The 12,395-nt window shown below is 45.5% G+C and overlaps 1 protein-coding gene across 5 annotated transcripts in view; it reads right to left on the bottom strand.

The window, feature by feature from the left end:
- LOC311148951 (retinoic acid receptor RXR-gamma-A-like) overlaps window positions 1-12,395 on the bottom strand; it is a 49,715-nt gene that overhangs the window by 14,231 nt on the left and 23,089 nt on the right. For 4 of the 5 annotated variants that reach the window (XM_084185993.1, XM_084185995.1, XM_084185996.1 and 1 more), the window contains exon 2: window positions 8,331-8,539. The exons of the other annotated variant lie outside the window; for it this stretch is intronic. In XM_084185993.1, the coding sequence (XP_084042119.1) occupies window positions 8,331-8,539 (209 nt within the window). The remainder of the gene's footprint in view (window positions 1-8,330; window positions 8,540-12,395) is intronic. 5 annotated transcript variants of the gene reach the window in all.

Here is a 12,395-nt window from a genome sequence, read left to right as displayed (position 1 = left end):
CGTTATAAAATCTGACAAACAACAGAAGCTGGGCATTATCAGTGTTACCTGTTGATTCATCCACAGCTAATGAAATGCATGGTGCATTCTGAATGGCCTCATCAAGTTGTGAAGTTAAATCTTCAGCTAATATTTCTGTTCTCCTCATTGCTGTGGAATCTGACAGTGGGATCTGTTTGATCTTTTCCCTGAGTCCATCTTGTTGTTTACCTTCAAGCAAGGTGTCAGCAACTTCACACGCATTATTTTACTATCTCAGCATCTGAAAATGTTTTTTTGTGTTTTATCAAAACCCAAGCTATCCTCAGTGAACACTCCATTGCATGTTGTTGGGCTATCAGGGAATTGACAAGGACTTTGGTGGACCTCTCATATTGGGATTTGAGTTGGTTAATCTTGTATGTTCTCACCTCCGTGTTCAGGGGATACATCTGATAGAATTGACTATGTCTGAGGTCATAATGCACTTAACATTGGCACTTTTCATGAGAGCTATGGACTCACTGCATATCAGGCACATTGGTTTTGTGCTAGTTGCGGGGAGAATGAATAAATAGTGTTCTGTCCACTTGTCTTTGAATATATATATATATTTCTTTTTTTACAAGCCATATTAACAAAGATACTGGTAACTAAGCTCCTTCTATCTGTGAACTTCACCGTTGAACTGCGATCAAATCTTTGTTTCTTTCTGCCTGCTTGTCCAAGGTGCCGTGAAGGATATTTTGATTAATGTGATTGGGTAAGACGCAGCCTTTTGTATTTGCATATAACCATGCGATTGGATTAGACGGGGCATTAGTTGAGCCGGGCGTTGCTTCGAGAGAGAGAGTGAGAAAGAGAGGTTGTTGAGTTAAAGAGGCCTCAGCGCCCTGTTGATTTTTTAAAGCTGTCAAAAAAATAATTTATTGACTTTTATATAACAAAATGCGATGTTGTCCGGTCCGGATTGACCATTCTCTGGGTCCGTACCCGGACTGCAGTCCGCCATTTTAGTTTTGCTGCTTTAGAGGAACTGCAGGCATTTCCTATAGTTTATTTATGACAGCAATCTGCTTTGTCTAGTCCCTAATGGCTGTCTGGACTAAGGCCTGGCTTTGACCTTACAGGAGAAAACTGCTGGAGAGGTAGTTTTTTTCTCTCTCTCTCTATTGCTGTCTCTCTGAGCTTTAGCAGTGAGCATTGTTAGCCCCACAGAGTCACAGCTAAATGAGCATTCAGCCCCCTGCCTTCTCCTGATGCTGGTGAATCAATAATGAGAGAGAGCCCTTTCCCTTTCCCCTTCAGTCATCACCATGCCTCTCCCTACAGCCAACATGCCAGACACATGGCCTACACATGACTAACATAATATGCTAATTGAAAATGCCATTCACATGCTTATGACTTCTCAGGCACCAACATGCCCCAGACATGCCACATGCATTTTTAATCATTCATACATTCTTTATGCAGTACACGGCATACAGTCAGGTCCAGAATTATTGGCACCCTGGACAAAGATGATAAAATATGCTTTAAAAAAATGGACCACTATATTATTTTATGCTAATACAATTGCAAAGATTAAAGAATATGTTTAACAAGTAATCTTTTTTTCGCAAAAAGATAAGGATAAAAATTATTGGCACCCCTGTTTTCAATACCTTTCAATTCCTCACCTTGTGAGGATAATGTCACTGAGCCTTTTTTTATTTTTATTTTATATTTTTTATTTCACCTTTATTTAACCAGGTAAGCCAGTTGAGAACAGGTTCTCATTTACAACTGCGACCTGGCCAAGATAAAGCAAAGCAGTGCAATAAAAACAACACAGAGTTACATATGGGGTAAAAAACATAAAGTCAAAAATACAACAGAAAATATATATACAGTGTGTGCAAATGTAGCAAGTTATGGAGGTAAGGCAATAAATAGACTATAGTGCAAAATAATTACAATAGTATTAACACTGCAATGCTAGATGTGCAAGAGATTATGTGCAAATAGAGATACTGGGGTGCAAAAGAGCAAAATAAATAACAATATAGGGATGAGGTAGTTGGGTGGGCTAATTTCAGATGGGCTGTGTACAGGTGCAGTGATCGGTAAGGTGCTCTGACAACTGATGCTTAAAGTTATTGAGGGAGATAAGAGTCTCCAGCTTCAGAGATTTTTGCAATTCATTCCAGTCATTGGCAGCAGAGAACTGGAAGGAATGGCGGCCAAAGGAGGTGTTGGCTTTGGGAATGACCAGTGAGATATACCTGCTGGAGCGCAGACTACGGGTGGGTGCTGCTATGGTGACCAATGAGCTAAGATAAGGCGGGGATTTGCCTAGCAGTGATTTATAGATGGCCTGGAGCCAGTGGGTTTGACGACGAACATGTAGTGAGGACCAGCCAACAAGAGCGTACAGGTCACAGTGGTGGGTAGTGTATGGGGCTTTGGAGACAAAACGGATGGCACTGTGATAGACTACATCCAATTTGCTGAGTAGAGTGTTGGAGGCTATTTTGTAAATGACATCGCCGAAGTCAAGGATCGGTAGGATAGTCAGTTTTACGAGGGCATGTTTGGCAGCATGAGTGAAGGAGGCTTTGTTGCGAAATAGGAAGCCGATTCTAGATTTAACTTTGGATTGGAGATTCTTTATGTGAGTCTGGAAGTTGAGTTTACAGTCTAACCAGACACCTAGGTATTTGTAGTTGTCCACATACTCTAGGTCAGACCCGTCGAGAGTGGTGATTCTAGTCGGGTGGGCGGGTGCCAGCAGTGTTCGATTGAAAAGCATGCATTTAGTTTTACTAGTGTTTAAGAGCAGTTGGAGGCTACTGAAGGAGTGTTGTATGGCATTGAAGCTCGTTTGGAGGTTTGTTAACACAGTGTCCAATGAAGGGCCAGATGTATACAAAATGGTGTCGTCTGCGTAGAAGTGGATCTGAGAGTCACCAGCAGCAAGAGCGACATCATTGATATACACGGAGAAATGTTTTATGAGATTGGAGAAGACATCGAGAGGGATCTTAGACCATTCCTCCATACAAAATCTTTCCAGATGTTTGATATCCTTTGTCTGTTCTTATGTACTGCCCTCTTCAATTCAAACCACATGTTTTCAAATGGGTTTCAAGTCCGGAGACTGAGATGGCAAAATGTTGATTTTGTGGTCAATGAACCATTTATTTGTGGATTTTGATGTGTGCTTGGGGTTATTGTCTTGCTGGAAGATCCACTTGTGGCCAAGTTTCAGCCTCCTGGCAGAGGCAACCAGGTGTTTGGCTAAAATGTCCTGGTACTGGGTAAAGTTCAGGATGCCGTTGACCTTAACAATAGCCCCAGGAACCAGTGGAAGCAAAATAGCCCTATAACATCAAAGATCCACCACCATATTTTAAAGGATGTATGGGGTTATTTTCTCCTTATGCATCCTTATTTTGATGCACCACTGATGTGCATGGCCAAAGAGCTCTATTTTCATGTCATCCAACAAATGTAAATGCTTACAGTTTGCTAAACGGCATTGGCACTTGGATTGGAACCAGTGCCATGGTCAGATGAATGTCATATAGCAAACTCCAGGCGTTTACATTTGTTGGATGACATGAAAAAAGAGCTCTTTGGCCAGCACACCAGTGGTGGGTTTGGCATTTCTAAATAAGGATACATAAGCAGAAAATAACCCCATACCTACTTTAAAATATGGTGGTGGATCTTTGATGTAATGGGGCTATTTTGCTAATCTTTTTTGCTCATCTTTATCAAGGGTGCCAATAATTCTGGATCTGGCTGTACATAGGATTCAGACATGCTCTACACACGCTATAAACAGGCTAAATGCATACTTAGCTCATGCATTGATTGGGACCTTCATCTTATATTATCCATACCAACTTGACTGCACTGGTTTTTGACACCTTTATGAACAAGCCATTTTCTGAAATGCTCCATATAAATCCCAGAGATGTGTTTTGGAGGAGGAGGAATGCTGCCTATGACCCCAAGAACACCATCCCCACCGTCAAACATGGAGGTGGAAACATTATGCTTTGGGGGTGTTTTTCTGCTAAGGGGACAAGACAACTTCACAGCACCAAAGGGACGATGGACGGGGCCATGTACCGTCAAATCTTGGGTGAGAACCTCCTTCCCTCAGCCAGGGCATTGAAAATGGGTCGTGGATGGGTATTCCAGCATGACAATGACCCAAAACACACGGCCAAGTCAACAAAGGAGTGGCTCAAGAAGAAGCACATTAAGGTCCTGGAGTGGCCAAGCCAATCTCCAGACCTTAATCCCATAGAAAATCTGTGGAGGGAGCTGACGGTTCGAGTTGCCAAACGCCAGCCTCGAAACCTTAATGACTTGGAGAAGATCTGCAAAGAGGAGTGGGACAAAATCCCTCCTGAGATGTGTGCAAACCTGGTGGCCAAGTACAAAAAACATCTGACCTCTGTGATTGCCAACAAGGGTTTTGTCACCAAGTACTAAGTCATGTTTTGCAGAGGGGTCAAATACTTATTTCCCTCATTAAAATGCAAATCAATTTATAATATTTTTGACATGCATTTTTCCGGATTTCTTTGTTGTTATTCTGTCTCTCACTGTTCAAATAAACCTTCCATTAAAATTATAGACTGATGTCTTTGTCAGTGGGCAAACGTACAAAATCAGCAGGGGATCAAACACTTTTTCCCTCACTGTAGCTCGGCTGGCAAAGACAACTGAGTGCACACTACTGAATGGAGAAAAAAATGCATCCATCCATAGTTCACAGTCAGTCAGTCTCCATCAGATCCATATCCATACTATCACTGTAGTAATGGATATCATCCTCTCCTCCAGCCTGCAGTTCTGTCTTTGTTTCAACCATATACTGTATTTCTGGCTAACTGTCAAATCACAGAGCCTCATGGCCTTTGTAGTTTATATAATAGGGCACATTAAATTGAAATCCTATAGCATCTTATAGTTCATTGTGTGGGATGCTAAAAGAGCGATGTTGGTGTTGTTGGGTGCTGTTTATTGTTGAAAATGTGCTCAGTTGGCCTCACGCGTGCTTGGCTATTGTGGTGAATGACCCTGTAATAACGTAGATGGGAGGATGAAAGCTCAGCAGAGAGGGAAAAAGTGAGGGATGGTCTAGTCCTGTTACTGCTGTAATCCATTAAAGTCCTGATACTCCACAGAGAATAGACACACACACACACACATTGCGTCCCACTTGGATAGTGTCTTAAGTCCACCTAGCCTGTTTGACCCACAACATGCCACTAAGAGCTGACCTTTAGGCTAAAGGTTTATATGTCAGGAGGGCAGAGGACCGGTGGTGGATTACAGTACTGTCGTGTCCTGGTCAGAGATTGGATACAGCTAACCTTCACACTGAGTATCCAAGGCATGTAAAAAAATGCACAAGTAGAAAGCAGGTTTTTAAAAAACTGGTTGGTTCTCTCCTTTGGTTACCATCGGTTGGGCCAGACAGTTCATACCATATCCAAAATCATTCTACTTCATGCAACCTTTATTTATACAGTTAGTGTCATTGAGATAAAATCTTATCTGGAAGAGAGACTTGTTCTGGATGGTAGTAGTCAGCAACATTAGATGTTTTCTGATTTCACAATTGATGCTGTAGTTAAACTATCCAGTGTTTCTTTTTATTAAGTATGTTTCAGAAGTTCAAGGACCAGACATGAAATGGGTTTAGAATATTTGAAGAAATGGAATGGATATGAGAACGAGAATGAGGATTCATTGGGGAAATGAGAATGGACCGGATGAAGCCAAGGGCTACAGATGAAAGATGGAGGAGTTGATTCTGTAGGGTTTGGCTTGGAGTCTCAGGTAGACATCGCCATCAGGCCAAGGTATTTAGGCTGCTGTGTTGAAGGCAATCCCCAAAAAGAACTACAAGTTAGTCGGACCCTTGAGAGGAAGTGAGCTGTTCTTGACTGCAGGTGCTGAATGGTTGGCACTATAGCTGAGGTATTATAGGCATACTGACAAGAGGCCCACAGAGTGAGCCAAACTTAGGCCCCAGGAGAGCAAGCAGAAGTGACAGCGGCAAGGTAAAAACTCCTTTGAAGAAAACCTTGAGAGGAACCAGGCTCAGGTGGGGAGCCAATCCTCTTTTGGCTTGTTGGGTAGGATACGGTTTGTGAGGAAAATGGTGTCCGCGAAATGAGACAGACAAAGACACTGCCTGAGTTAATGCAGGTTCTGAGAGATGAGCATGTTGTGGGCTGTCCTGATGTTGATGTCAGAATGGATGTAGGAATGATAGGCTTGAGAGGACCAGCGGCCGAGGAGTGTGGTCTTTGATGCCGTGTCGGGATGCAATGGAAGCGGCGCCGATGTGGAAGGAGTGTACAGAGAATTGGTCATCAGGCTGGCCGGACAGGGATAGTATTTGTCTCAGATGGGAATGGAACCATTGGCGAGAGGTGTTGGAACCAGATTCAGTGATGAATAGTGGATCAAATGGAGAGGCATGTTGAGATTGTCTGAGCTGCAGGAAGTAGGTGAGTGGTTCGGAAGGGCTGAGGGTAGCCAGAACAGGTAGACTGGTGTGCTTCTGCCGAACTGATAGTGTTTGATGGTGGAAATGAGGGTCTCTTAGTCAAGGATGGTGACATCTGACACACTGGGATGACAAGGGTTGTAGATAGCAGATGAGAATGTAAACTCTGAACATCGCAGGAATCCCCAAAAATGCCTAAATAAACAAATTCTAGTGTGGAAGAGACTGCGATGGAGATGTAGCCAGACCACAGCGTCTGGATGCAGGCAGACAGGATGTCAAGTGTGATGGGCTGGCAGCGAGGGGGGTGGTGGACTTCGGTGCGTTGGAGGCCCTTGAGAAGGGAGACTTGCGGGTGAGAGGAGGAACATGAAACCCAGTAAGACATTTTAGAAAGAAATTGATCCCATCCAGGTACATCTGGATGGAGGATGTCCGCATGGAGAGGGATGAGCTGGCATGTGTGGCAAAGGCAGAAATGATGACCAAGTCGTTGGAGGGAAAAGGCAGGTGATAGATGGTATGTAAATGCTGGAAGCATCTCCAGGCTGTCCAGTAAGAGGACAGTGTACTTGGTGTAACTGCAGATATGGATTGGCGTGACTGGGAAATGAGGCGAAGGAGTGGATGGTTCACAGGAAGGTAGTCATGGAATAAGGAGGGACTGGGGTTGGTAGGGGTTCTGCATATGGGACCAAGCGCCTAAATCTCTGAAAATGGAGGCAGGACAGAGAATCAGCGATTGAGTTACATTAGCCGGGTACATGTGCAGAAGGTCCAAATCCGCAGTCATGGTGGAGACGAGGTTGGCCAGTAGTCATTTATCAGCAGAAGAGATAGAAGGCCCTTGGCAGGGGCAGAGCCATGGCGTCCAGGATGTTTCTGGGCAGAGCTGTAGGCCCGAGCCATCCATGCTTGCGAAGTGGGGAGGCTGGTGAGCTCTGGCATGCAGCTTAGCCTGGAGGCCGGCCACGGCATTCCGTTTGTGAGGCCTGGAACGGTGGCAGGGCACCGAGATAACGGACCTCAGCCATATGGTTAGAGGGGTGTGTACCTAATAATGGAGAAGGGAGAGTCTGGAACTTGGACCGATAACGTCTTGGAATCCGAGGCAGTGAGATCAATCTCCATTGTAAACGAAGTAAGTAAGCTAACTTAAGTGAACTTTGAGTAGCACTTTCGATAAATCGAGGTCAGTGTCTTGCACGCGGTGCAAAACAGAGAGGAGGAATGACTGTTTGGTCAGGTTTAAGTAGGGAGGTAGTGGTGATTAAGGAGAGTGAGAATAGGTGTTGAGGCTGATTAGCAGTTAGTAGCAGCTGGAGCTTGTTTGAAGAGTTACGTTCAAGGCAACTAGTTAAGTGTTGCAAACAGTAGTTGAAGCTGATTGGCAATGGTTAGAAGCTGGTGTTTGTTGAGTCGCTAGGGAGTGGAGTTCAAGGCAACTAGTTAAGTGTTACATTCAAGTCTGGTCCTTTCTTCTGAATTTTTGTTAATCCTTAATAACATTAAAAAGCATATTTTCTATGTTGGAATGGTGTGGGCGTACCCGAATAACAGAATGGTGTGGATGTATACCCGTCATAAAAAATATTAATGCGAGTAGACCGCTGATTGGCCGGAGAATGACATCATCCTCTATGAGGAAATAGCAAGTATCTTTGAGATACAAGTATAAGGTGGGGTTTTGAAGTGTTTTCTTCTTCAATTTATGCTTTGGCCACATATAAGAGTATAGGATGAGTCAACAACATTATTTGGGTATGAGTTAACTGAATATGAACTTTGATATTTACTGGACAGTTACTTTAAGCTAAGTGGCACACACCTCTCTCATCTGTGGACTGTGGAGAGATCCGAAGTTAATCCCTGGTGTGCAGGGCAGCGAGCCATGAATGGCCAGGCCATTCATGGGCGAGCGCAAAGTTCTCATGGGGGATGGGAGGGGCCTGGAGGTGCTGATGACGGAGGGGTGTCCCACCAAGCTGCCCATTGGAGGGTCGTGGGAGTGGGGCGTACTCATTGGCCAGGGGGAGTCTATGGGAAGGAGTCAGAGAGACAGGGTTAGAGACTTGGTAAGGCGGACATACCTAGAGAGAGCGACATAGAGATAGAAAATAGGTTGGGACAGACAAACATACAAATAGACATGGTTAGGACATAGAGAGAGCGGGTTAGGACGTAGAAAGAAATACTACAATCAGCAAACCTGACATCAACACCTTCAACACCTTCAAGAAACGAAACACTTCCAGGTCACAGAGGTCAGTCCAGTCAGTGATTCTGTTTGATCAAACCAGCTTGTGTCAAGCTAATGTTAGCAATTATTGAAATAATAACCACCAGTCTCGACTTACACCGAGTAGCCTTGCATACAGTGCACTGAAAATGTAACTACGCAGGATGCAGTAAACATATTTTGGTCACGGTGTGCTGACTTTGCTGTGCATCCATCAATGTAAACTGACAGGCTGGCTTTTACATAGTTGACCTACTCAGGCACCAGGGTAATAGGGCATGGTGTGGAGCCACATGCATGGAGCTGCGAGGAAATTCATCATCACTGCAATTTACTGACACACACACACACTCGTAGGCACACACTCGTAGGCACACACACATTTACACACACTTCCAACCGTGCAACCCATCCCCCTTACCCCCTTTTATTTTCCCCAAACTGTACCTGCATTCTTGCAGGTACAGTTTGTTCTCATATGGTATTCTCAGCGTCTAAAAATGGTGTGTGTGTTTGTGTGTCTGTGCTGCACCATTACCACTAAACACAAACACACACACGCAAGAGCGCTCACACATTGCACACACACACACATTCACACAAAGTGTGCTGGCTGTGACACATGACACACTTTGCCACAGGCCCTCCCCTAAATGTCACATTCTAACAGTGGTCCAGGGTGGGGGGGTTGAGCATCTGCAGAACCAAAGCACACTGACAGACAGAGAGAGCCAGCACAGAGACACACGAGGATCCTCTCCCTCTCTTCACCTCTCTTTTTCTCTCATTCTCCCTTTTCTCTCTTGCTCTCTCTCTCCTTCTCTCTCTCTCTCTCTCTCTCTCTCTCTCTCTCTCTCTCTCTCTCTCTCTCTCTCTCTCTCTCTCTCTCTCTCTCTCTCTCTCTCTCTCTTCAACTCCTTAACTCTTTCTCTCCTGAGCTTTGGTGCATTCTGTTTTCATTATCCTAAAGCTGTTTTAACAGCTTGCTGTAAGTAACAGGGCCGGTTCCAGGCATAAGCTACATAAGCGGTTGCTTAGGGCCCCAGGCCGCTAGAGGGCCCCTGACCAAAAAAGGGCTCGCACCATTACAATACAATGCATTCGGAAAGTATTCAGACCCCTTCCCTTTTTCCACATTTTGTTACGTTGCAGCCTTATTCTAAAATGGATTAAATAAATGTTTTTCCTCATCAATCTACACACAATACCCCATAATGACAAAGAGAAAACAGGCTTTTAGAAATGTTTGCTAATTTATTACAAATAAAAAACAGAAATACCTTATGTACATAAGTATTCAGACCCTTTGCTATGAGACTCGAAATTGAGCTCAGGACCATCCTGTTTCCATTGATCATCCTTGAGATGTTTCTACAACTTGATTGGAGTCAACCTGTGGTAAATTCAATTTATTGAACATGATTTGGAAACGCACACACCTGTCTATATAAGGTCCCACAGTTGACAGTGCATGTCAGAGCAAAAACCAAGCCATGAGTTCAAAGGAATTGTCCGTAGAGCGCCGAGGCAGGATTGTGTCGAGGCACAGATCTGCAGCATTGAAGGTCCCCAAGAACACAGTGGCCACCATCATTCTTAAATGGAAGAAGTTTGCAGCCACCAAAACTCTTTCTAGAGCTGGCCGCCCGGCCAAACTGAGCAATCAGGGGAGAAGGGCCTTGGTCAGGGAGGTGACCAAGAACCCGATGGTCACTCTGACAGAGCTCCAGAGTTCCTCTGTGGAGATTGGAGAACAGTTCTAGAAGGACAACCATCTCTGCAGCACTCCACCAGTCAGGCCTTTATGGTAGAGTGGCCAGACGGAAGCCACTCCTCAGTAAAAGGCACATGACAGCCTGCTTGGAGTTTGTCAAAAGGCACCTAAAGGACTCTCAGACCATGAGAAACAAGATTTTCTGGTCTGATGAAACCAATATGTCACACCCTGGCTCTGGGGACTCTATATTTTGAGCCAGGGTGTGTAGTTTCTATGTGTTTGTGTTTCTATGTCGTGTTCTTGTATTATATTTCTATGTTGGCCAGTGTGGTTCTCAATCAGAGGCAACGAGTGTCAGCTGTGGCTGGTTGTCTCTGATTGGGAACCATATTTAAACAGTCTGTTTTCCCATAGTGTTTGTGGGATCTTGTTCCAGTTGGTTTTGTGTTTGTACCGTGGACTTCACGTATCGTTTGTTGTTTTGTTTATTGTATGTGCACTTAATTAAATAAGATGTACAAATCTCATGCTGCGCCTCTACTCACTTCGACGATCGTGACAGAAGATCCCACCATACCAGGACCAAGCAGCGTGTCCAGGAGCAGGCAGCCTGGACGTGGGAGCAGTTAATGGACGGGCAGGGGTCCTGGACCTGGGAGGAAATCCAGGCCGGGATGGACCGCCGTCCATGGAGTGAGACGGTAGAGGCGCGACGGAGAGAGGAGCAACGGCGTCAACAGTGTCGTCGTCGGACGGACGAGAGGCAACCCCAAAAATGTTTAGGGGGGGGGCATACGGCATGGGCGACGGGGCAGCAGGAGGCAGCTACAGGGCGTAGTAGGAGGTTAGGTGAGGAGGCCACCAGGTTAAGGGGGCTATTGGCGCAGAGGGAGCAGGAGTTAGTGGTGCAGAGGGTGGAGCTATTGGAGGCGATAAGGGAGAAGGTGAGAATTGAGGCACGGCGAGAGGAACTCGGTAGGCAGCTGAGGGAGCGGAGGGTTATGACGAAACCCAGTCCCGCTCCTCACACCAAGCAAGTGGTGTGCGTCACCAGTCCGGTCCGGCCTGTTCCTGCTCCTCGCACCAAGCCTACGGTGTGCGTCGCCAGCCCGGCCCGGCCTGTTCCTGCCCCTCGCACCAAGCCTACGGTGTGCGTCGCCAGCCCGGCCCGGCCTGTTCCTGCCACTCGCACCAAACCTACGGTGCGCGTCGCCAGCCCGGCCCGGCCTGTTCCTGCCACTCGCACCAAGCCTACGTTTGTTGTTTTGTTTATTGTATGTGCACTTAATTAAATAAGATGTACAAATCTCACGCTGCGCCTTGGTCTACTCACTTCGACGATCGTGACACAAGATTGAACTCTTTGGCCTGAATGCCAAGCGTCACGTCTGGAGGAAACCCGGCACCATCCCTAGAGTGAAGCATTGTGTTGGCAGCATCATGCTGTGGGGATGTTTTCAGCGGCAGGGATTGGGAGACTAGTCAGGATCGAGGGAAAGATGAACGGAGCAAAGTACAGAGAGATCATTGATGAAAACCTGCTCCAGAGTGCTCAGGATGTCAGATTGGGGCGATGGTTCACCTTCCAACAGGACAATGACCCTAACCACACAGCCAAGACAACGCAGGAATGGCTTCTCCGAATGTCCTTGAGTGGCCCAGCCTTGAACTTGAACCTGATCAAACATCTCCGGAGAGACCTGAAAATAGTTGTCCATCGACGCTCCCCACCCAACCTGACAGAGCTTGAGAGGATCTGCAGAGAAGAATGGGAGAAACTCCCCAAATACAGGTGTGCCAAGCTTGTAGCATCATACCAAAGAAGACTCAAGACTGTAATCGCTGCCAAAGGTGTTTCAACAAAGTACTGAGTTAAGGGTCTAAATATTTATGTAAATTTGATATTTCTGTTTTTATTTTTAATAAATTAGCAGAAA

This window comes from Coregonus lavaretus (assembly GCF_964263955.1).
Source record: "Coregonus lavaretus genome assembly, chromosome: 21".
Taxonomy (NCBI): Eukaryota; Metazoa; Chordata; class Actinopteri; order Salmoniformes; family Salmonidae; genus Coregonus; species Coregonus lavaretus.
Note: the sequence above shows the minus strand (reverse complement) of the source record. Positions and strands in the feature narration are given on the sequence as shown.